Consider the following 27055-nt stretch of genomic DNA (forward strand, 5'->3'; position numbering starts at 1 on the left):
CCTGATCTACATACTTTGTTCTATATACTACAAATTGAATTTGGAAATAGTTTAATGGTGCTTGTTGGTGACTTTGATACATTACTCAAAAATCAAGGCTATATTACAGCATTAGGTTATAGTTTCAAATGCATGATATAAATAATAGCCAGGTGTGCAGAAGCTGAAATAGTATATCCCAGCCTGAGAGGATTGCTACATTTCATCAGGAGCAAGAAAAAGGAAGGAGACATCCCTCATGCAGCGTTAATGCTCCCCAAATCTGATTTTGGGATTTATGTCGCAAAGTCAAATTATGTAAATTGTAGTGTGACTGCTGAGGAAGCACTGAAGTGGCACCAGTGAAGAGCTTTCCCTCCAGATTAACTTGCTGCCAGAGCCTGGTTCCCCTCCCTGCCCACTGATGGCATTTTGTTTGAGGCTCACACTGTTCACACTTCGGTTCTTCATGTCTGTAAATACAGGCATTAAACCTGAGCAGATTGCTGCATGAGAACAGACAGAACTGCTGCACCTAATATGCTTGCTTTGTTTGCAAGTAAATCATGGTAACAGGTCAGAAACGTGTTTACTAATGACAAATCTCCTAATGGGGCTTTTTGATAGAGCTCCAGGACCGTGAGCACCTCCTTGAAGGACATGATGTGATGTGCATTCAGTTAGCAGGGGCTTGTCTTCACTTCAGCACAAGAAAGTTCAGGCAGCAGAGGACTGCCACAATATTTATGCAACTTGCAGCATAATCACACATTCATTAAACTGTCAGTCTAGAAATGAGCCAAAAATGATGCAAGTTCTTATCCAAATAATGCACATTAAACCAAAGAGCTACTCATCACTGGAAAACTGAAAATTGTGAATTCCCAGAAATCACAGCACAGATAACTTTGCTTTTACCTGGGAACTTGCCTTCCAAATTTGTGCTGGGCTTTCTTCTACATGCAGCTTGTTTTCAGTCCAGCAGTATGAAATGCCAAAGAAGCACACTCAATTTCTCACAGAACTCAAAATACTCAAACAAGTACATTTTATTTACTGTAGTCAGGCTGCTCAGGTGGAAGAAAAAATGCCAAACCAGCACCAGATCCAAAATTAGCATTTTATTCAGAACGTTGGGGTCAGAGGTGTATCATTCACATTCTGGTACACAATACAGAGGCAAAGCTGTTCTCAGAAGTCTCTCCAGTTTGAAAGCTCCTTCCCCCCCTGAAAACATACTGTATATTTTCTCGTGCCACCAGTATCAGGCCAACTCTCCCCCCACCCCTTTTTTTGGTACAAATTATGTAAAACTTTTTTGTGCTAAGAACTTTTCTCCCTCCCCAAACCAAAAAAATAATAAAAATAAAAATAAAAAAAATATTGAGTACTCTAACTACAGTTCAACAATTGAATCAATGTCACTTGTTTTCAACCTGTTTTGTAAATACTTTAACCATAAACGAAAGATATAAACATGCAAAAACCTGAATCCATAGTCCAAATAATACATACACGTGTTCTGAAGTTTCTGCACTTCTCCACAGACTATGCCAATAAAACATTATGTACACATACCATTTTTTACAGTGAAGTGGGAAAAAAACCTAGAAATTAAAAAAAAAAAAAAACCCAACAAAAACCAATATGTGTACATGGATTAAGACCAAAATGTGTCTAACATTCTAGCATAAGGAAAAGAAAATCAATTCTGCTACAAACTGGTGATATGAAAACTCCCTTTATTTGCAACCAGCTGCATAATTTTTAGAATTTTAGTGAAAAAAGTCCCCTAACATCTAAAACTAGAAGTAATGTACATTGTTCCACCTCATGGTCCTCTCTCCCAGATAATAAAATTGTTCCATGAGGATTTTTTTGTTTATTTTTAATCTCCTTATTTTAATAAAAGCAATGCGATGTAACAAAAACATTGTGAAGTATATTGTTTCACCTTACTCCTCCCCACCCCAACATATTTTGTCTCTTTAATGAATCATTTCACAAATCAGTACCATTAAAGCCTTAAACATAAAACTAATTCCGATCTGAAAAAGGTACAAAAAGGCACATAAAATCCCAGTGCTTCTGTACTGTAAAATTCAAGTGTAACTGAGCTCAATATTTTTTTCCAAACAGCATTGGAACACTGATATTCCACGGAGCCCAAATTGGTTTGCAGCCTAAGCCAAAGCCTTCAGCAAGCACTTGTGCTAGTAGACTACAAAGTTAAAGCCTAGCTTCTGTATGCTTTTGGGGAATATCAGTTGAAATGTTTGTACTTGTCCAAAACCAAAGTTCACTTTGAAGTTCAGTCATCACCTCCACCATACATATCAGCAAGTTTCTTGAAACGTGGGCCCCAGTCATTTAGGTAGTCATAGTCTTGCTCACCACCACTACTTGAGGAGTTAAGAGAGCTCAAGGATCCAGCAGTGGAGCCACTTCCTTCGTAGTCAAAGACTAAGAGGGAGTCATAAGGTGGGGCTGTAGGGTCATTGTCAGCTGCTTTAAGTCCCTGCAAGAAGGAGAGGGAGAAAAGAAAATAAAGTTCTGTATCTGAGAGCGAGACAAAAGCATATCTGGAATATTTGCAGTGCAGTTATCTATCAAGCACCACTTGAGAAAACAAAATTCTTCCTCTCCTTCCATTCAGTGCAAAATAGGATTTACATTTTTGTAACTCCCTTTAGAATGGCCAGGTTTCCAGCATTGCAGCACTGAACATTTTGAATGCAGCTGCAATTGCAGCCCTAACAAAACCTTAAGAGAGGGTCATGGCACTGGGACTGAAGCTAGTAAATGAAGTTTCAAAGATACACAGCTCACAACCTGTGCCATGGGCAATGTGGGAATGGTTAGACAGATGAGGAAGGAGAAACAAGCATGTTTGCAAAGATTCACTTCAACAGCCATCTCACATGGCCAATAGCATATCCACTGACTTTTCTGGCCTGCAGTCCATCTGCATGTGCCAAAATCCATATTTAGTTAGTCCTGTAAACTCATGTACCTCTGTAGGCTGCTGTGAGAAAAATATATGGTATGTTGTCTTAAGCCTTTTATGTTTTGCCACATCCACCCATGAAATCCACCTGCTCTTCAAAAAATACACACAGTGACATCAAAGCTGAATACAAGATGATGACTGTTTTTGTTTCCTCATTTCAAAATACTGAAGTTACCAACACATGAATAGTGGGCCATCAGCATTTTTACATTTTCAGTCTGAGGAGTTGAATAGACAAAATTAAAAGCAACACAAATTGAATTGGAGGAAATGCTGGGGAATTGATGAGGAAAAGCCAGGAAAGAACCAGACTTCTTCCAGAACAAAGCCTCTACATTCTCTGTTTTGCTACACAAGTCCAAACCTAAACGCTTATATGAGTAACTAACTTTAGAATATGAGACAATTTCTCTGTGCTTATCTGAGGAAGATTTACAAGCTGAATATAAAAGCCTGAAGCCAAAAAACCCTCTTATGATTTGTATTTTTTTAACCTCATAGTTTCATCCATGGGATTAACAACACTTTTTCAAAATCTTCCATTTTGAATAGGACCTACTCTGGCAGCCACTGACAGGGGATAATGTATCTTCCAGAGTCCCATAAGGCTGTGCTAGGATTTTAAATTGCTTGCTATTAATTTTTACCAGTGATATTGTGCTGGTTTTAATTTTTAATGTTTATTTATTTAAAGAATGGCATTATTATACTCCTACTTATTTGAAGAAATGAGTGTGCTTCCTTTAAATTGTTTAATATATTCTGGTTTTAGAAAAGTATGTTTCACTCTCAATTGTTTTTGTCCAAATATGACAAAATAGAACAGAAGCTGATTTTCCTTCCACAAATATCTATTATGGAGTACATACATATTAAACCCATTAATTAAAGCATTTGGCATTGATAAGGTAGAAGTGAATCCGGGTTCTTTATTACCTATTTAAATAATTCAGAATTGTGCAAAATGTACCTAAAATAATTTCCAAATCAGTGATGGAAAAACCCAGCATATTTATCAAGCTAATGACCTCTAATCAAGAACAAATTTTGGCCTTGAAATGATCATTTCATGTTGTACAACAACATCAAGCAGGTTATTAATAGCCTTCATTAAAAGTGCAATTTTGAATTATGAGATAAGAATAACTGGCAATGCTTGTTATCTCTGGCATTTTCCAACCTGATGGCCTTAATAAGGAAAAAAGATGTGAGATTTTGAAAAGGCAACAGCAAGTGTTGGAAGACATCTCTTATCCAGCTTCCAAGGGCTAAGGCTTTCTCTTATTTTCTGCTGCTGAAGCACTAAGACAACTTTGCTTCTTAGTCACTAACTGGCCTTATGGTATTCAGACCTTTCCTTAAGCCTGCTTGGGGTGACAGACACACATGTGTTTGGAACACAGGTGACAGGGAAGGAGAATAAACACCAGCTGAGGTTAAGGAGTGCTGAGGTACGAATGCCAAGTATCCATGTGTGAAAGTCATTTAGAAAGTCGGTTTGGAGACCAAATGTTATTTCCCTGCAGTTCTGCCTACTAAGAGCCAGCCAACCATGGGATACCAATTTATTTTAAAAAAATCAGCGAACAAAACATTTTCCCTACATCACTGCAAAAATTCTGATACCTATCAGTCATCCATGACAAGGCAGAAGGCAGCCTCTTTCCATCTGTTTTTCCAAAGGGGAAGTTGTAATTTTTTTTTCAATTTGCTGCTGCTATCATGATAGCATTTCAGAAAAGGAAACTGGTTTTGAGTTACTGACTTACAAGATAGGATCTCACTAACAAATTCACTTTCTCAAAGGTTGTGCTAGCGGTATAATCCATTTCATTCAGAGAACGTAGCTACGGGTCATGTTTTGGAAGTATTGATTCAACTGCACAGCACAAGTTACACTGACATTTTCACCTATCTTCTGGTTCACAGTGTAATGACTGAACTTAGTGTCTGACTCTTCAAATGACAAGATTTCTGCTATATTTGTGTCACAAGTTACATACTAAAATGAGAAAGAAGTACTACAATATTTTCTTTTTCCCTCTGCTAAGCCAATTCTTTGAGCATACCCAGTGTGCTGCTGTGCTTTGCTGTTGGAGTCCACAGCATGCCAGACAGCCCCGGCAGTGCCATCAGCTCAGAAGCTCCCTTTGGTTTCAGCATTGCCACCTCTTTTCTTTTATTATGCTGTCCCTTTCAGTGGGTGGAGGTGGTGTGGATACACAGCCTGCTGCATCTGCACAACTGAAAGGACAACAAATGGCTGCCAGGAGTGGCTTCTACTGACTTTGCTGCCAAGGCATTCACTGTCAGTCACTTCTGTACTTGGTTTAGAGTTTCCTGATCTGAAAACCTGAAGTTTTCATTAGAGTGAGAAGCTCATTCAACAACAGAATTTCTGGGGCACATCCTCAGGAGGAGGGGAACCTGTTGGGACAGTGCATTGTCACATTTCTTTACATGTGCTACACCACCAGTGCACAACAAGCAGTTGCAGAAGAGCCACAGCAATAGAGAGGCCAGCTTGAAACTTTGGACAGACTCACTTTTTTTCCTTTTCCTCTTTTATACATAGTAGAGCTTTCACTAAGGAGGTGATAAGGGACAGAACTAGAGAAATTACAGTGCCTTGGCTGAGGAACAACAGTAAACTTGTCTTAATACAGGCAGCATTCTCCATTTCTCTCAAGTTAAAGGGAAGCAACCCTCTCGAATCCTGAACTACCATGGAACATTACAAAATCTAATGCTTCTATTTTCATTAATCATACTACTTAATCAGATTCATCAGACTTTTGATGAGAAGGAAAGGAAGAACAGAGACCTTCAGGGAAATACAAAAAAAATTGGTTTCTATCTGGAACCATCGAGGGACTCCATACTGCATGGAGGGGCACTGCATCAATAACCATTTACTAAGAATGAATTGAGGGTCCTCCATATCCCCATGGGATGAGACCTTTAGTTTGCAATTTAAATTTAGTTTGCCTCAGGCTATGTCCTCTATTGATTATAAACATATTCTTTGCCACAAACTCTCCACCACAATATAACTTGCTTGAGATTTCTAGGGACAATATAGGTGGGTCTTTGAAAACAGGATTAACAAAACTACTTCCAACAGGTCTAATTTATACTGTCCGGCCAATCCTGACTATTCTAAGTGTTAATTATGTTCCGCACTCTGCAGGTTAGGCTTTGAAAGGCTCAAAATGGAAAACGAAGTCTACAGAGGATTCTTAATAACACATGACTTATTCCACTGACTTGTTTGTACACTGGACTGGAAGAAAGGAGGTTTTTCTCATTCCCTCTTAAATTACAGATTCATCTATCCATTGAAACAGACAAAACAAATAAGTCCCTGAGGTCATTTAGCTTATGCCTGCAAAGCCTATTTTGACTATCAGATACCTCTGGAACCTTCCTATTTTAGACAGTTCATAGCTCTGTACATGTTATCTCAACTTTGTGTTATAAAAATGAATGACTTTTTATTGTAATTTTAACTTGTTTTTCAACTTAGAAGTCACCAGAACACTACAAAATACTTTTACTTACATGTCTCATTGAGTTATGTAGGTTTAATACAAGGGATGACAGGTAGAAAATAATATACCAGAAGAAAGAGAGTACTGCTAAAAGGAAAAAACCTAAATAACCCACAGATCTTTTTTTGCTTTTTGTTTCTATGACTCTGTAAGGAAAATAAGAAGAAAACTCCCTTGCTTGCTTGGAAATGGGAGCTAAACCTTCCAGTATCTGAAATAAATTTTTTGTCTAAAGCTGAAGTAATTCAGAAGCTAATCTGAACAGTGTGTCTGAGGTGCTGGTGAGCATTCAATAGATTAAATGAATTCTCACATGTAGACCAGCATCCCAAAAAACCACACTGACCCACATCTCCTGGAATAGGGTCAAGTCCTCCAAAAGATTGGACTGATCTCCAAAAGTGTTGCATCTTTTCAAACCGAAGGGCTAACACAGCCTTTGCTACTGAAATGCTGACAATTCAAAAGCAGCCTCTCCCTCCTCAAGTAGGGACTGGGATAGTTTGGTGGGTAGTTTGGGTTAGAGATGCCCAAGGGAAGAATTACATCTAATAATATTGAAGTTGGATGCAGAGAGATATGAACTATGCTCTTTCTTATCTTGTTATGTTGTTTCCACAGCTCAGCTTATCTTCTGTAGGAACTGCCTTAAGAAACGTCTGGTGCAGGCTTTACTCAAGATATTTTTTCAATTTACCTCAAGTAAAACTGGGAGAAACTTACCAAGTTTCTTGGGTTTAATCATACCAGGACTGCAGGTGCAATATTCTGGAGAGTCTGAAAACCTGTGCAGCCTGAACATTTATGCTGTAGAAACTGATAATTTTGAAATTTAACTGTAACTTCTATGAAAAACAGACCAATTTTCCCCCAAACCTGGCAGACAATTTATAATCACATCTGTCATGGGAAATTTTTTACAGAAAACACAAATTAAGATGATACTATTTTAGAGAAATAAAATGCCCATTTTTCTTAGTCTTCTGGGAAAACAAAGCATGGACAATCTTTGGGTGGCTACTGTCTGCTAGAGAGAGGGTTAGGTGGAATGCCCCACAGTAAAAAAATACATTTTTGTAAAATCCTAGAGGAAAAAAAATCCTTATAAAGGAGACAAGCTAAATATATAACCATTAAAGCATAAAATCTACCTCACACAGTTCGTTCAATCAGAGGATATATTTAATTCTGAGCTAACCTGCAGACAAGAAAATTGCTGTGTTTTCTTTAAGTTCATATATATTTCCATACATTTTCTTAATCAATGACATAAATGACATTATTTTACTGTGTATGAATAGCTGGGAGAAGCTTTCTTTTTTGGTGGATGGCAAGGGGAAGCATAAAGGGACTGATATAATACAACAGACAGCAGGAAGAAAACGACTCCATGCTCATCTGTAGTGCAATATAAACGTATGGGTTAAATCAAGACAGAAAATACTGTTTCTTCAGCCCCATCTGTACACACTGATGCTGTATCATCTTCCAAAGTGATAACCTACTGAAAAATAATATTGCAAGAACAACTTGTTAAGTCATTAAAAAATTGTAGGAGGCCGAACAACCTCTGGCCCCTTTTTGGCCTTCCAGCAGAATCAGACCCATTCCCTGCCTTTGCTCCATAACAGAGCCTCCCAGCTGCTTTGAGAACAACAAAAGCCAGGGCTCTTCACTACTGCCTGTCAGGTGGGCACGGTCTGGTCACAGCTGTGTGAGAACAGGATGGGAATCTTCGATTGTTTGGAAGCACAAGGAAGTTCTTGTGTGTACACTAGCTTGGCCAACAATATGAGCCTTTTTAGTGTCCCATGTCTCCACTATTTTCCAGAAGCCAATTATAACTGTAATATTTAGAAGTGTAAAGCAAGCAAAAACTGGAGTCTCTTAAAATACAATGTCTAAAAGGAATATTTGTACATTTCCTGCTAATCAACTCCCCTCTAAGTTTTTTGACAATTGTATCACTGTACACCTTTAAAGGGGTAAATTCAATTTTCTGCAGATTTCTAACAGGAAAGACCTTAGTATATTAGCATGACTTTTCTTCAAGGCAAACAAGAATAAAGACATTTGCAGAAACTGTTCTGCAATACTCTGCAATACATGTCCAGCTCCAGCTGACAAGGAAGATATGAGAAAACCAGAGAAAATTATTACTACTACAATTCAGTATAGAATAAAGTAAAAACAGAAGTAAATCCTGGGTTAGCCTTTTTTCCTATAACCAGCAAGCACAAGAAACACATTCTATCCTAAGTACCACAACACCAATGATTTAAGAGTGACCAGTGATAGAAATAATGAGGATAATTTCTTTCAGAGCTATTAGTACTCTGGTATAGTCTGAATCTCAATTACATTTATTAGATTGAAGAATCAAAGATAATGCAAAATCTTTGAAAGTTCTATGACAAGACAAGTATTAAAAGCACTTACATAACATTTAATTTAGCTGCCCTGCTCACTAATCGTATTTGATGGAATTCTTTTGGTCTTATTGAAGGTACTGAAGTTCCACTATTATCTGGATTCAAATGTATGAGGAGAATCAAAATGAACTTCTTCCATTATTAAATTACTGTGAATTAATAAATGAATTTAGGCTACACTACTATTTTGTTAGTCTGTTTATTACTTGCAACCCATTGCATAATCCTGCTTGGAGATATTGTGGTTGCTGCTGATAACATACTATGAATGTAATTAATATGAGTGCATAGAAGTTAATTGATATATCTTGCTTTTCTGTTTGAATGAGTTAATTAAATTTGTCTACACTTTAGAAGACCATATTTATTTATGTCTAGTGAGACAATTTTAATTGTCTGAGGAAGTTTTAAAAAGTTATTATGTTCTAACATAACAGCTAGTTATGCAGAGTAGAATAAACAAAATATAAAAGATTATCAGATGTTAGGAGGAAATCTTTTTCCGCTTCTTTACCTCATTAATGAAGTCCCCAATGTCCCCAGGATGAGGAGCAGCTGATCTGACTGGATACTGAGGTTCTGCAAGGATTGGCCTTTCATCAAGACGCCTGATTCCAACAGGTTTGATGGCATCTGGTTCCAGAGTGTCAGGCTGCTGGAGCTGGCTCAAGTCATAATCCTGCAAAATATGAAACAGACACAGTACGTTAGCAGAATTTCAAACAATATCTGTCAGGGGGAAACATGAGAAGGAAAAAAAGGAAAATGCAAAGTAACATTTCACCAGAAGTCCTGTTTTCAGGATTGTAATGCGTACTGAGAATAAGTCAATAACGCTGTTATTTGCATACCAACAGGATATTATTTGATTTATACTCCCTAAATCTCCTGGTTTGATTCTATTCCATCAGATTTGTAATGCTTCTCGTAAGTTTTCCCTTGAGAAGCAGGGATTTGAGTAGTACTATTAAGGGACTAAACACTTTACCTAGTCATGATGATTTACAGCATAGAGCAAAGATGCCAAATCCAACTCTTATTTTTCTAAGAAAATAAATACCATACATTCTGACAAAAAAATAAAAGGAAGCACAGTGTTCTGCAGTATTTTCTAATACCTTCAAAGAATGAATTTAAGACTCCTTGCTGATTTTATGTGGCTTCCATAATATGAAAGTCAAAGGGGGGAAAATGTCATAAGAAGTACAAAGCTTCTCAGATTTGACCTTAATTCTAAGCACTTTCTGGAGATTACTCATGAATCTGTTCATTAAGTACTTGATGCTGCAGTTTCAAACTCTGGCAGCCTGATGAAGTTAGCATAGCAGTATGAATTCCAATAAGCAGTATGTATGTATGTGAAAAATTTAATTAGATCAATGTTTATGCATTAAACATAGATATGCTTGAATTCTCTTTACACAGTGTGATGCATTTCATCATTGTCATTCTCCTCACTATTGCAATGTCTAGAAGAAAGTCATGCTCTAGGATGCCTTTACACAGGGCATTGGTGAGAATGCACAATTAAGAACTGGACTTCACACCTTAAACAAAAGCCATTCAGGAACTACCAGCAGATGGGGGCTCATGCCAGTTCTACTGTAGGTCACATACCCTGCCCCACAAATAATCCAAGCAGTTATAAACATCCTAAATAAGCTCTTCTATCCATCAAAAATACCAGTTTTTCAACAGTGCTGTTCTGATAAAAATCTTATTTATAATCTCAACTTGCTGGAAGTTGTCTGTTCAGACTATTTTTTATTAGCTCCTTACCAGCTCCTAAGGGAATGAGTGCAAGCTTTTATGGCTGCTGTTATCTCATGGGATGTATGTAGATCCTTTCTGAGACTATGACCTCCTGTGACCCTAAACCCAGACTTTTCAACAGGAGAAGAATTCTTTTTGACAGCAGTGATGGTAGTTTGTGGGGAGAACTGTAACTGATTATCAAATCCACTACACCTTCTGATTTCTTGCTTGGGTTCTCAGATGACTGCACACAAATATATAGTCAAAGAAGGTGGAACAGCTCCACTGAGATCTGAGAATGCAGTTTCATATGCTTTAATTAGATTACAAGTTCCTTGGGGCAGAGCTTTAACTCCTACCCTTCAGTACTTCATGTACCAAACAGAATAATAAGTGATCTCCAGGAAGCAGTATGAATCAGAGAAAAGTAAACAGAACAGAACTTTTTATCCTTTCCCTTTATTACGTAAAATAAATCAAAATAGTTTAGAGACATGCTATCAAAAAATCCTATCAAACAGAGAAGAATGTACTTTTTAGAATTTATAAATATGTAACATGAGTGCTTTTCATACCCACCCAAAAGATAAAGGTGGAAAACACCAACAGGGAGAAATTAAATATATGTATATTTTTTTAAATCTAAGCATTTCATTATGGAGGAATTCAAACTGGTATGGTTAAATAACAATGTATGAAAACCAGAAGACCATCTCTCTTCATTTCAATTCTATAATTTTTTCCCTAGCCACACACATTTGTATACAATTCTTTTACTTGTTAGTGGTAATACAGAAATATAAATCAAGTTTATAAGTCTATTATGTCCATATCTAAGGCATCCTTTTGTATGTATTTAATAGTTGGAGACATATGCAGACTCTAATAGCCAAGAACTCAGAAAAGATAGCAATCTTGAGGTAAGAGCAGTGCAGAATGTGTCCTTACGTGGAATCCCACTTTGGTTTTCTTTTCTAGGGCAATTTATGACACTGTCATTTAGCCTTCTCTCAAAGGAAGTTTATCTTGCAGGTCTAACAGTGTCTGGATGAGAAAAGAAGATCCATTGTATGTATTACCTCGGGCTCTCAAACCCCTCCTATCATTAAAATCAATACTAACTGGACACCAGTGGGGTATGGCCAGCTCATCCAGCACCTCCCAAACCGGCTGAGTGCCAAGCACCATGCAACCACTCCAGCTGTTTCAACATTCCGTCTAAAGTCAACTCTACTCAATTACTGCAAAGTAAAAAAAGGAAAAATGTTTTAAAATGGCAGGCCATAAGCTGTATAGAGGTGCTGAGGTCCCATGTCTTCACTAAGTGCTACTTTCACAGACAGGAAAGTGGGAAAGCTTTTCACATACTACCTAAAGCTTTTGAATGGACTTACAGGTTAGCCTCAAACAGAGTTTGTTAAGATAGTTAACTGTAGAAGTGACAGCTGAATGGAAAACTGGCCCATCAAAGAGAGAACAAAACATGATGCGATAGGTTGGGACATACAGCTTTTGTCAGTATTCTAGGTCATCATTTTTACTCTTAATTTCAGGATCACAATTCTACAGTGTTTTGGTTTTGCTTCAGTCTTTTCCCATATAACCAGTTAATAGCTAAAATCTGCTTATGGATTATTGGCAGTTCATTGGGGAAGAAGTCTTGGCCCTCCAATGGAAATGTACTTCAGCGAGAGTTGTGACCATCCAATTCATATGGCTGCCAATTTTTGTCAGAGATATTTACTGAGGTAAGGCTGCAATTCTAGAAAAATATTCCTTCAGTCTGGACTTGAGCACACTCAAACAGATGCTTTGTTCAAGTTTTCTCCTCCTCAAACTTCTGGGCAAACTTATGATTGTTGATGAAAAAGAGACTCTACTTAGTTTTTCTCAATTGTAATATTGCTAAGACATAAAAGTTTGCTCCATTTGCATCTAGAAAAACTCAAGCCTTTGGAAACCAGAAACTTGGACTAATCTGATAGGCCAAACCTACAGTCAACAGGGAAACAGAAACCTCACATTCTACAATAGGGATGTAAGTGAAGCAAGCTGAGTGATTTTTTGGTTTTGTGCTTGTTTATGAAAGGAATTTATTATCACTGGAGAAACTATAGCTGCCTTTTCGATAACTGGTGGTTAAAGAGATTACAAACTTAATGTGCTACAAGAGCATTTTATCAGAAGTTTCATCTTGTGAAATCAATCTCACTGCCCCCCTCAAACCCCACTAACCTCCTGTCCCCTCCAAGCTGATTGCAATATTGACATTATTAGGCCTTCACTTAGTTCTAACAGTGTTAAGAAAATTCCTCAACCATTATTAGTTCGAACCATACATTCCTGAAACTTGCAATTCCAGTGAAGAGTGCTGAATGTCAGAATCAGGTAGCCAAGCCCTACAAATTACCAGAAATATATGCAGAAGGCTCTAAAACTCCCCAAAGCACTTATTTAAGAACATCTACACAGTAGTTCAAAGCACAGTTCAAGTATCTCAACTTGAAGAGATGAAACATGCAGAATAGTACAAAAAGCCATTTTACACTCCCCAATAATCACTGAAAAACAGGATAATGCAGCCTTCAAAAATCTCTACCCTAAACAATTTCCTCTTAGGCAAGGCAGCCATTCACTGAACAGCACCTAAGTCCCTCATAGAGCAGTCATCAGTTACAGCAGGAGACGTTTTAAATATCTTTTATTTTTTTTCATCCTCATTAGTTGTTCTAAATTAGAAGATTTACTTAAGTTCTTGGGAAAAACCCTAACAAAGTAAAAAATGTTTACAGTAATTAATAACTGCCTTATATGAATATATCCTGGAGCATTATGATGTAGAACTGCAAACAACAGAATGAAATCACAATGAACTGAAACTATAAAATGCTATGCAGAGACAGGATGGACTTTTTTTGGGAAAGGAAAACTCAGAAAATATTTTAATACATTACATCTGAATTGAACTTTCCACTACCACAGCCTAGTACCTGGAATGTGACTGACATTCGTTAATGATTTATGACTCTGGCTTCTCTGCTGTCTCAGAGCTCTTGGTTTATTTCCTGGCTGTTCATGAGACTGTGTGATATATTCCTAGGGATGACTTGGGTTTTCACCTTCCACAGAATGAAAGCTTTGGCTAGGCATGAACATAGGACTGGACACACATGACTAAATGTAACAAAACCACTATACCTGTTTCTCATTTTCAAGGGATGTACCCTTTGCAAAGAAATACGGAAGTTCAGCTCTACCCCCATACAAGAAATAACTTAATTGTCACCAGATCACTTTGACTTAATTTGATGGCAAGACCTGTAAGTGTCTTTCACTCAACACTATCAGCTGCAGTGGTTTAGTTGCATATAAAGCAAGAGTAGCAGAAATCTGAATTTTACCTGCTCCTTTTAGAGGATGGAGCCTTAGTATAAACTCAGGTTTTTCGTTTCCTGAAGAGAACAGAACTAATAATGACTCTGAAATACCCATGGATAAAACATGTGTCCCACCTTGACTTTTTGTTCCAAAGGCAATTACTGTTTACTCCAATAGGGAAATGGGATGGGGAAATAAGGAAAGAAATATTTTACTTCTGCATGTTCCCACTGAAATCTTACAAAACCAAAAAAAAACCAGAAAAAAAAGGCAGTGAAAACCAATCCTGCTATATATTCTACCCCCAAACCCAGCAAACATCACCCTAAAAACCTATCAGAAATTTTCAGTTAAAATATCGCCTGAGTTCAGCAAAATACTACAACGGCCCTGAATCTTATATTTCCTGAAATTATGAGATTTCAAACAAAGCAAAGATAGAGGACTGACTAGATGTAGGCTGCAGGTGGGAGGATAGTTGAAATGACTACACCAACAGTTGCTCTTGGTTTGTCACTTGCTTTTAGATTACTTTCTGCCCTACCATTTTTACCATTTGTTTTTATTATAGATACATCTGGAGTACTACAAGTTAATAATTTTCAAGATAACAAAGAAGCTATCTTATCATTTTCATAATAAAAAAGGTGAAAGTTAAGCTGCAGCTGCAGATACAATGCAGTAACAGGCAAAGGTTCTAGATATGATAAAATAAAACAAAACAATTTTGTAATGGAATTATGAGAACATTACTCTTCATATCATGAGATAAAGATTCACCAGGAATGACAATAATTCCTCCACAGGAGCACTGTATGAGTCACTTACTCAAAAAAGTGAAGCTAATGTCTTAGTAAGCAAACACAATCCCTGAAATAACTACCTTTTAATTATAGTATTGTATATTCATGGGGAATATCATAGCAACCTTTATTTCATTCATTGTGTTTGAAATTTCAGAACATAAAACATGTTCTATACTTAATGCAATGCAAAATGAAGGTTAAAAACTGAGAGTAAATGATCTCATTAACACTCAGGTTGGTGAAAAAGAAAATCTAATCACTTGGATTTATAAAGTTCATGGAGTAGGTAAGGACCAGTATCTTGTTTACAACAAGTGGTAAAAAGACCCAGCACAGAAGATTAAAGTTATCTCAAAATGTGGGCATACAGAAAGATATGACAATACGAAAAAAAACCCCAAAACCCCCACAAAAAAATTCAGAAAGATTGCCTAATTTTGCTTTTATCTATGACACATAAATGCTGGAACACAGCTACCCTTTCATAAAGGAGCAATTTCTGTTCAAAATTTAGATCCTGAACACATAACAATAACCATCTTTTATTTTTAATGCAATTAATGCCATTAAAATAAATGCTATTATTTTCTCTATTTCCATAAATATGTAAAAAATATGACAAAAAAGCAATCTATTGATGTAAAAAAAAACTGAAGTAGGAAGGACAGTGACGACTCCACAGCAAGAAAACCACTTTGAGTAATAGTAAAATCATTGTACTGAAATTCTTGTGCTGAAAAGATCTGAGAGCTAGATTACCCCACATGTTCAAAACAGCTCATCTGCAATACTTTAAAGCATAACACCCACTTGCTCAGACAGCTTGCTTCAACAAGACTACCTGCATGAGCAAGTACTACTAAAATTCAGAAAACATTATAGAAATGAACTCAAAGGAGAGAATTATCTTGTGCAGTGAGACATATACAAAAGCAATTACATAAAAAAAAAGTATCATGGTTATCAGGCTGACGTATGCTGCACATATCCCAGTCAAGCACTTACCACCTCAATATAAGTCACACAAATGGCCCGAGATATGTGACAAAAATGAGTTAGTGATGACTATGGGTTGTGATGCGCTGTGTGCATGAACTACGCTGCAGACACATGCTAAGTGCTTCAGCACTCAGCCAGCAGCAGGTTTGGGTTCTCTGGAACTGAGACTGGTGTTACAAGTTCAGAGCACACTCTATCAGGAAAGAATACTCACCATTTGCACCTCACACCTCCCCCATTTGGTGAACAACTACAAGCTACGGATCATGAGGTTAATTAATAAGAGAGGCACTCACTACAGTTTGCTAATTTGAACTTTCTGTTTCAGAATGTAACGAAATATACTGTCCCCCATCCCTAAGAGTTTAAGATTCAGGTACAATTTTAGGAAAACCAAACAAAATACACATAAAACAAAACAGCACAATGCCAAAGAAATCCCCAACCCCAACATTTCTCCCCTTCCCAAACCAGTCACATTGACTTCTGTGGAATGATGCTGACTCAAACCCTCTCATGATCTATTCTCCACTAAGTCAGGTAGCTAAACTACTGAACATATAAAATAGTAAAGAAAATCCTGAGAAGAATCCAAAGCTTTCTATCTGGAATACCTCTGCTTTCTCTCATTCCTCCCTTATCCCCAACTTCTCTTTAGTACAGTCATTGTTCACAAAACCCAGACAGTTGCAGCCTGGAACAACAGGAGTGCTGGAAACATTCTGGAGCCTGTTTTTCAGCCTGCTTTTTTTTGGTGAAAAAAGTCCAAAACATTTCCAGTGTTGACAATGCTCTTCAGAGGCAAGCAGGCTGACTTCAGTTATGACCCACAGATCAAAAGCTTTTCTAGCTTAGAGAATTAATAGCATTTTTCTCAGCTGCTGTGGAGATCACACGACCCTGTGTACATCATGCCGAGGTAGAAGACAACTATGAATCATTCAAGATCCTCAATTTTCTTGACAGGCATTCAGTCTGTCAGACTGAACAAAGCCGGCCAAAATGGCCTTGGATGGGATTAACTGAAGACCTTCACGATGGACTAAACTGCTCTTTTATTACAGATTTCACTTCATAATTCCTTGGAATTGCTGGCACAGGAGAAAAAAAAAAGACAAAACACACCAACAAAACCAAACAGGAATTCCAGCTTGTTTCTGGCAGTTGCTATGACTCAGAGGAACTAGTTGGAATTTGAACTCATCTAATTTCTTACAGGAGACATCACTCTGATAGAATGTACAGAGAGTTTGAAAGGAATCGGCTGAACATGTTTTAGGAGTTTCTGGGTCTGCCATGACAGCTAAGAAACCCAACTCACATAATTTCAAAATAAATATATTAAAGCTCTCAAATAAATAAAGTATTTTAAGATAAAATACTCAAAAGTTTAATTTGTTTCAGATAAAGAGAGACCTAAGTTCTATCACTTACCTTCAAGTCCTAACAGTCATATCTTCAAATAACCTAAACATCTGGGAAATACCAGGTCACACAGGGTAAATCTTCAAGCTGTCCTTCTCGAGTAGCATGTGATTTTAAAAAGTAATTTGTTGGCTATAAATAAAAGTAATTTTACATTTTAGGAAAATATGTGAAGCTTTTAAAATACTGTTTTCACTGGGATGCACATGAGGCTTTAAAATTCCTTTTTATTTCTCCACATGAGATGCACTCTGGGCTGGACAGCTCTGTGTTTGAGTCATCTTGTGTACTGCCTTCTATTGAAGCTGCTTGTTTAATCAGTCCTCAGGATTTTAGAGACAGTGCACCATTAAAAAAATTAATATTGACACAGAGCACTTTACTGTAATTTGCTGATGACTTATGGATCCAAGATTGAAATGAAGCAATTTTTCTTGATTTTAATAGAACAGTAGCAGTTTTACCCTGTGAGGCCTCATTCTGAAAATACATTTTTGATATTAGCCCCATACTTTTTTAGAACGCTCACTTTGACACTTGAATACTTTCATTAACATTGACAACAATGCAAAGATCTTTATAGCCAATACCCTTTGCCCACAATGCTGTACACAGCTTTGCATTGCTTATGCAGTATTTTGCTAAGCTGTGGTTTGTAAAAATGAGATTACTGCTTGCAGAGAACTTGTTGGGACATTTGAAAAGCTTTGCATTCTAAGTTCTGAAATCTCACATAAAATATGTGCAAAACCAAATAAACCCCAACGAAATATAATTCTCCCTCTTTCCTCTTCTCCCTGGGCACAAGGGATGAGGGGGGCCAGGAGGGAACCATGAAGAAACAAACCTAGGAATTATTACCATGTAGTTTAAGTACAGGCGGAATTTAGATTTTAAAAAATGCCTAACCAAAATAAAGTAAAATAATCTCACTGAAAAACAAGACAGAACATATTTATATAATCCATTGTAGATAAGAAAATGAGATGAAAAGTTTGTGCTCTCTCTTCATCCATTCTGCATAGAACAAATTCTCAGCTTTCAAGCTATGGGAGAACCTACCCCCATTTTGCCTATTAGAGGTATAAAACTGGCTACATTAGAAGTGGTCATAAAAGCTTGCTACACTTTGTACAAGCTGTTCTTTTCTGGACATGTTTCCTTTGTTTAGAGTGTGCAAGGGTGTTTTAGATCCCCAGAGCCTGGCCTACTGTCAATGGATCAAAATAGGTACCTGTGTACCTGAACAAAGCGACTGCAGTGAAGATAACGAAATTGCAGTAGTGGCTTTAAAATTCATCTTAAGAAAGTAAGAAGGGGATTTGTGACAAAAAATCATTCAATCTTTTGTAAAGCCCTTAAAATTCTCTAGGTCTAGACGCTTTCTATGCCCACTGTGAGAGAAAACAGTCCTAATTTCACATTCCTTGCTGTTTTCCTGCCAGTGCACCCGTTGGCAGCTCTCCTTTCGCTGCGTGCAGCACGTCCATCCACTGCCGGCGAAAGGCTGCGATTATGGACAGCTTACGTCGTGCTCATCTCTGCGGCACTCGCAGGATGTCTCACTCACTCCTGCCACACCACCCTAATCAAACCTCTCACAAACACAGCACTGCCAACTGGAGAGGAGCACAGCACAAGATGGGCAGAGGAGAGACTTCAGAACCATTCCCATTTTGCTCTCATTGTACACTCTCACAATGCTTACCGTTTCTGATGTGCAGCACAATCCCTCCCAACACTACCCTACCATCACCTATGGCTTCCCGATGGACTATACTCAGACAACCTAACCCCTGTCCTGAGGGTTGCCTGGACAGTAATTAAAACTCAAAGATCCATGACGATTGCTGAACAGATCCTCCAGAGAATTCGGGATGAACAAGAGCTGGGAATATGTGAACTGAAAAATTACTTTTCACAGGACTGAGTTTTCCTAATTTTAAGACTGTAACTTTCCTGTACAATAACAGGTGCACAAGCAGGATGCAGTTCTTGTACTGAAACTATGTACAAGTAACTGGAATACATGCATAGACTCAAAGGCTTGTTTTCACTTTATTTAACATAAGCATTTTTCCAAAACTGCATAAACTGAAGTTTCCTTTGAAAACTGCCTAAGAAGAACATTATTCAGAAAAGCCAGGAAGTAGGAACAGTACTTGGGGAAATGCAGGAAGCATGGAAATTACTAAGGGGAACACAAATTTCAGATAAACAAATGAGCAGAAAGAAACTATAGAAGTCTGTACCAGTGAAGGGAGACACTTTTCAGATAACTCAAGTGCCAGATGACTGAGACTGGGGATGTGTGGAAGAATTGCACTTAATTTTTCAAGGCTTTTAACTGGAAAATTTCTTAGACTCTATTATAGGCACTGTTCTCTTTGTAATTACGACACTCACTTCTACCATTGATAATGTGCATAAATCTGCTGTTTGTCATGTTCATAAAGCACTTAACAAACGTCCTCTGAAGGAAGGAAATCACACTGCTTGAAAATCCACTAACTTGGAAAGAGATGGGGGCAAAAGACACTATTCTTAGCATATACACATCACTCCTGGTCCTCTGACATATCAGCAGTGGTTCAACCAGAGGTGACATGAGACAAAATGCATATGGCACCTGCCTGGGAAAGTATTTAAATAAACACAGATGTGCCCTGACAGCTACTTGAAACCTAAATGCTTTCCAAGCTTGAAATCCCACTGGTGGCAAATCTGTCAATAGCCAACATTACTATTTATCTAGAAAGGCATTCACCCATCACCAAGAAAGGGTTGTATTTGGTTTAGATTATATTAGGCACCTTGCACTCGTGTTGCTGTACAAGTTCCCAGACAAGGAGTGAGGAAAGTTTACAGACAGCAATGACAGTGGATGTTAACTTTCATTTAAATATAACAGCCCTAACTAAAATCTGGTCAGAATGCTTTTACTGCAAGAGGACAAGATACTGTTCTTACATCTTATCCAAATGGCAAGCAATGGCACAAAAAAATGAGAGAAAGTAATGTTTTATTTAAAGTTATTGCCTTCAGTACTTAATGTAAAAATTAGCTACCAGAGTGTTTTAATGTAAACAAAATAAAGTAGAGTGAGAAGTGTAAATCTATGCATAAATCTATACATTAACCTTTCCTCACCTGATCTTCTTCTCCACCTCCTTCTTCATCATATTTCAGAATATTGTCCCTCACATCATCTTCAGGATCAATTAAGAGCTGCTTTGCCTGACGCTCTTTATCACGGCGTTTCATCCATACCACAAACATTAAAACTAAAACTATAATGCAAAAATGGAAGAGACAAAACCACATTTTAAGTCTGAAATACAGCCATAGAAAATAATAGAAATTTAATGTCAGTATTTTAAAAAATAAAAAAGAAAGAAAAAAGCAATGCAGTTGGATTTGACTGTTCTGGATAAGGTACAGGGTTTTTTTAAATTAATAATTTGACAGAAGGCAGCTTAAGCAAGAGATGTTTAAACTCAGACCACTCTAGGCAATTTGGTTTGGAAATCAATCACATATTCAAGGTTGTAAGTAACAAATCCATTCCACATCTGCAAAACAAACTTGCCATGAAAAGAATTAAGAAAGACTATGCTTCATAAACCACTATATTCAGAAAGAAATCTCTCCTTCAATAAGACTCTGTTAGTTTCATACCTGGCATTTAAAAAGTATCTTCTGTCAAGAAAGTAAATGCACTGTGTGCTTGTGTAAAATCACATGCTTAGGCTCACTTTTTTTTTTAATTACTCCTTTCCATAATTTTCTATGTTCTAGATGGGTGCATAGTGTACTATGACCAGGCTAATCTCTCCCTTGTGTTCCATCACAATTGGCAATCACTTAACTACAATGTGTAGGAGAGGTAGCTAATCTAATTATCTAATTTACTACATTGGACAGACATTCATGATATTTAGTCATTTCCCTTACTCAATGCACTTCACACAAATCAGAATACTAGTACAGCTTTTCACAGTACTTAAACATACACATCATTGCCCTTCTTGTCAGTCCTTATGTGAAGGGCTGTGACATACTACTTTCCAACAGTAATTCCTACTTGCATTAAACTGAACCACAGTAATAGTAACATCAGAGCACTTCTTAAAAGCAATGCTTTTAAGCATTACCACCTGCTTTGGGTGGCACCAAATCACACAGTACTGGCAGCACAAGACAGATTAGAAGCCTGGGGACTAATCACATCTTCAACCTGGTCACTCACTGATGTAACAGTACAAGTGTCCATGGGCATAAATGGAAAATCTCTTTTATAAATCCACTGCAGGGCTTGACTGCCAAACAGGTGCTAGCTGTACACTATCCAACTCCAAATCCTCTACTATCAGGAAGTTTTCATACTTGTCCAGAACACTGAACCATGCAGCAACAATTCCTGGACCTGAGCCTTTAATAACTCCCCTGTGTTTGTCAAGGTACCTGATACTAAAATGTAATATTTTACTTGCAAAACAAGAGTAAAGGAGTTAGAATTTAGAGAGCTCTCTACTCACTGAGCAAGATGATGATACAAAGCAGAATTGCAATGATGGCACCAGTTCCCAACCCTGCACCAACAATCCGGTCAACATCTGTGCAGTCGCCATTTAAGTCACACTGGCAAACTTTCACCTTCAGCAAGGAAGTGCTGGATGCATGTGGATTTCCAGAATCTGTAATTACTATGGGCACGTCATAGATACCGGCCTCCAGGAACCGGATTCTTAAGGAGAGCTGGGCGTGATCACCTGTGTGTAAAAACAGAGGCGCTGGTTAAAAAGTAATATATTGCTCACAAGGGATTAAAATAGCATCGGCAAAAATAGCTCATGTTTGAGCTCAGCATTAACTTCTTGCTCAAACTACTATAAGACACTCAGGGTAACAGACCCCCTGCGTGCTGTGACCATCTTTTCTTAAAATTTTTTGTTCTCTGGGGAACTTATGCTAAAGTCATTTCTTGTTAATATCAACCAAACTCATGTATGTTGTGAAATAATACCAAAGAGAAGATATTTCCAAAAGTTTATTTAAAATGATGAAGATTTCCATAATGTTAATTACCACTAATTCGAACAATGGTCCAATTCCTCTTAATACTAGCAGGTGTGTCAGGCAGCTCAAAGGCAAAAGGGCCTGCATTTGGATCTATGTCAGGGTCTACAGCAGTGATGTTAATAGCATTAGGCTGAAGTGTTTCACAAGTTGTGGCTTCTTTTGGATGCACTTGGGGGGCATTATCATTGATGTCCAGCAGGTATATCTGAAGTGTGCCAGTTCCACTCATGGGGGGTATTCCTAAAAGAAAACGAAATAGCATTAAGCCTGTTTCCAGTTGCAACGTTATTTAAACGAAGGTGTACCAACACACATGTTTAACTCAGTTTTGGGATTCTGTCTTTTACAAAACCAATCCAACACTGTCACTGGTCCTGCTAACACAATAATTCTTAAATAGTCTGTGCTCAGAAAAATGTCCCGACTCGGCAAAATTCAGAAAATAACTGCAGGTCCATAGATCACAGACTCACCCACTTCACTGACCAGACAGACAGTTAATCTCCAGAGACTGTCCACAAGAAAGACTTCAAAGAAAGTGCAAAACTGGGACGATTTGTCTTCTGGACAAATTATTTCCAAACTTTGAAGGCATAAGATCACCCTCTACCATAACTGTGCTTCTTAAATTCTTTCTAATACTGAGTTTCATCATGCTATTTCTGGACATTCCTGCCATCCATATCGAATGTGTGATGCTTCCATAAATCTTGCCAGAATCACACACTGATGTGATCATTTGGCACTGAATTTTTCAATAACTAGCAATGGTTCTCATTCCACCTCCCATAATCTTCCAGTTCAAGTTATGTCTTTTCTCCAGACCAGAGTCAAAGTACAGAAATAGTTGATCTAGTTTCCAGTTCAGAAAATTTTACCCTGTCTTCTTTCCAAGGCAAATAGCCTCAGTGTTTCAGTTTTCCCTTATAATGTGAGAACGTCCCTAACTGTGCCTCTTCATCTTCCTGCTATCAGCTATGAACAGTACAGCACTCCAGCTGAAATCAAAGGCCTAATTTCTGAGCAGTGTTAATTGTCATTAACAAACTGACAACAAAAAGATATTTTTCCCTCTGCCCTGCTGCAGCCTGAATGTGGGAAAATACAAAGCCCCTCCAATGACACATTACTCCATATAAAGCTCACTCATGCTGTGCATTCACTCAACCTACCACACTCCCATGCAGGGCTTTTTAAATTTTCTGTCAACTCAACTAATGTAACCAAGACAGTATTCTTCTATAAACTCAGGGAATTATTCTTCAGCCATTTCCCAAGTAGTCTAATGGTAATACAGATTTCCAATGGGATATATCCTAAGCATATCCTGTTTTCTGCCCCAGTAAAACCAAATGCCATTCAATCACAAAGATTAAAAGCTTTATTTAAAAAATACACAAAATTGATACATACCATTATCAGAAGCAAGAAATGTTGCATTATACATATTATTTTGCACATATATTGACTCTCTGTCCAAAACAGCTGTAGTTGTTATTTGTCCATTAACAGGGTCAATCTTCAGCCAGTTTGCAGGATCTGAAAGTTTTGAGTACCTGTGTATTTAATCATAAGTTGTTTTATTTATCTGCCAACATAAATATTGACAACAAAGAGAGCATTAGTATTTTAATTTGTATTCTGAACATGTTTTTGGAATTTGAAGATAGCATTTTACACATTTCCATTTATCAAGTACTGTCAGTAAATTTCTTGGAAATACATATTTAAACCAGTCCTGCATTTTGATTCTTGAAGTGCCTTGCCCTGTAGGTTATCATGTAACTGGAGAAAATAATAGAATTACCATAAACTATATAACATTAATACTCAAGACTCAAAATATTCAGTCAGGATCCTTCTTAGTTTTTCTACACCTACAGAGATATTCATACTAATTTTCATATTGTCAGAGTGCTGAGAGCAGGAGAGAGGTAAAAATGGATATGGTTAGTTGCACTAACTCACATTGTTCTAGCACTTCAGTTTCACTTCATTTTCAGAGGCCCTGGTTTTACTGCATGTTTCTCATCTTAATTTGAAAGAGAAGTGTCTTTCAAAACCATTATTCTATCTGATACATTTTCTCTTTGACATTAATCAAGTGCAAGCTATCTTAGTCCTCATGCTGTCATTAGTACGATGGTTATGTCCAGAAATGAGCGAAGTATTACAAACATACAAACAGCTAACCAAAAATCAAGAGAAAATAAAATTGCAATAATCTTGATTTTGGAAGGAAAGCCAGAACATAAGTTTTTGAGTTTCTTTTACATTAGCTAAAAAAAAAAAAAAAAAAAAAAAAAAAAAAAAAAAAAAAATAGCTGGATAAGGTGAGTTCTGACCCATGGGCAGTCACAGCCTTAGCTTTGCAAATAATGACATGAGGCATGCTTGGCTAGAAAAGTTTTAGACACAAGAAAAATTATGATCAATTATGATAATAGCTGTCAGTACAAGAATTCGCAAACAACACCACCGCTTTGCATTACTAGAGAAAAATGAAAAGAAAACCCTTCAGATTTCACCAACAATCCCAATTTTGTTGCCATGGGAAATTACTGGTGAATTTTAATTGCACATGATCTTAGTTCACAGAAGCCCATGTCTGCTCTGACTGAATTAGTTGGGATACTTTACCACAGACGCATAATTGCATTCTGTCTTGATGGAATGGGACTCAGGATGAGAAGATGACCCAGTTTACACACCTATGAATACTGATCAGTTCACCTTCTATACAGCCAAAAATCCCTTTGGAGAGATCTGCACAAAACCCACAGGATGTGCTGGGACAGCTGCCTGCTACGGTAAATGCAGTAATTTCACATGTCACCTCTTTCCTCCCCACCCATTCCCTAACACAGATATTGCAACGTGCTTATACAGACCTTAGAGACGTTTGCTGCATGTAACGATCTGGGTCCTGAGCAGTAAAAGTTGTCAACATGCTGCCAGCCATCAGCCCTTCTTCCTGACGCACAAGCTTGGGGTTTGGAACAAAATACGGGCTCTCATTCACATCAATGACCGTAATGGACACAGTTGCTGTTGACTGAGGAGGATGCTGAATCCCCTTAGCCAAAGGCACTTGATTTTCTGCAGCTACGGTAAGTACAAACATCCTGTTGGTCTCGAAGTCGATAGGCTGGGAAGAGCAAAGAGCAGGAAGTGTTAACGTTCACTCACAGTAGCAATGGACACATAATTACATTTTAAGTTTAAAGCCCATTTTTGAAGATTACTTGTACTGCTTTTCTCAAAAATGAGCACGGAGTCTGAAGAGAGTACAAAATCATCACCTCAACACAAGCCCGTGCACTGGGGCTTTGCTTAGCAGCATGTGGCAGTTTCAGTTCTGCACACAGCAGCAGCAGCAGGTTTGAAGTCAGAAGAGCTAGAAACCTTGTCCTTCTGGGATTTAACCTACTCTGGTACTGCCATTAGAAACAAATGAGGAAACGAACAGTTTAATCACAAAATGATGAAGAAGCTCCCAGCTTTGTGCCAGGCACTCACAGGTGCCTCCTGATGATCTCTCATGGGGACAGAAAGCTGCCTCTTTCTGTTAGAAGGATGGAAGTTTCCTTCAAATGAGTTCATGACTATAGCTATTCCCATAGATCAGAGATTCTCATGTCTTCAACATCTCACTAGAAAGACTCTTGGTAATCCCAGTCAACCTGACTTCTGATACACCTACAGCTTCTATCTTCCCAGTGAAGATAACCTTCCATTTGGAGATTTCCTCATTGAACCAGAAGTCCAATTTAAGAAGAAGTCAAAACAGTGGGAATCTAGAGTTCCTTTGTCCTGCTGCACAGGGTTGAGGCATTCCTGGAGACAGGATTTCCCTTTGTACTATGCACTGTACTACTCACACAGATCCCAGATTGGAAGAAAACTCCGTACCTTACTGGGGCAGCTGGCATGTAACAGTATGAAATAAGTGACAAGAGACAATCTAATCTTCATTACAGGTTGACAGATCAACTCATTGCACTGCCAATAAAAACTGTAGGCAGGTTTCCAACTTTTCCCATGTCTGGGCACTTAAAGAAGTGCTAAAAAGCACAGGCACTCACATAATTCTTCCTGGAAGACTGCAATGAAACAATTGGTACCTCCGGGGAAGAGCAGTTATAAACCAAAGAGAGTTATTAAAAAAACCTTATATGAATTACTATTAATGCTGCATGTAGGTTGTATCTTTTTGTCACCTAGATACTGGGAGGATTAAAACCAAACAAAATGAAATTAAAATAAATGAAACAAAATGAATCTAAATGAAACAAAACAAAACAAATAAAAAAAAAAAGAGAGAAAAAAAGTGAATTTTTTTAATTTCCAAATGGGATCACTGGCATCGCACATTTGACTTTGAAATGGATCAGCCAAAACCAGAGCAGGCCAACTCAGAGATGAGACATTTATCAGTGGGTCATGAGTTAAGGTGGCTACTGCCTGGCAGTTTTAATTATAGAACCACATTGTTATTATCACTTGAAATAAGTCATCCCTCAACACAGAGCTGTGCTGGTAGAGAATGAAGATAGACAGGTTATTCCATAAAAGGTATTTAAATGAGGTTTTAAAAATAGCCAGTCTTTAAATGTCTCATGTAGAAGTACCCTCCCA

At 37.7% G+C, this 27055-nt stretch overlaps 1 protein-coding gene across 2 annotated transcripts in view; it reads right to left on the reverse strand.

Moving 5' to 3' along the window:
* Nucleotides 1–1085: 1085 nt before the first annotated feature.
* Nucleotides 1086–27055, reverse strand: part of CDH2 (cadherin 2) — a 114144-nt gene continuing 88174 nt past the window's right edge. For both annotated transcript variants that reach the window (XM_021525736.4, XM_085572044.1), the window contains exons 10-16: nt 25309–25565; nt 23831–23973; nt 22424–22657; nt 21874–22107; nt 20486–20625; nt 9487–9651; nt 1086–2497 (exon numbers count right to left, since the gene is read on the reverse strand). In XM_021525736.4, the coding sequence (XP_021381411.1) occupies nt 2291–2497; nt 9487–9651; nt 20486–20625; nt 21874–22107; nt 22424–22657; nt 23831–23973; nt 25309–25565 (1380 nt within the window). In that variant the 3' untranslated portion in view covers nt 1086–2290. The remainder of the gene's footprint in view (nt 2498–9486; nt 9652–20485; nt 20626–21873; nt 22108–22423; nt 22658–23830; nt 23974–25308; nt 25566–27055) is intronic.

Source organism: Lonchura striata, chromosome 2, assembly GCF_050655825.1.
Source record: "Lonchura striata isolate lonStrDom1 chromosome 2, ASM5065582v1, whole genome shotgun sequence".
Lineage (NCBI taxonomy): Eukaryota > Metazoa > Chordata > Aves > Passeriformes > Estrildidae > Lonchura > Lonchura striata.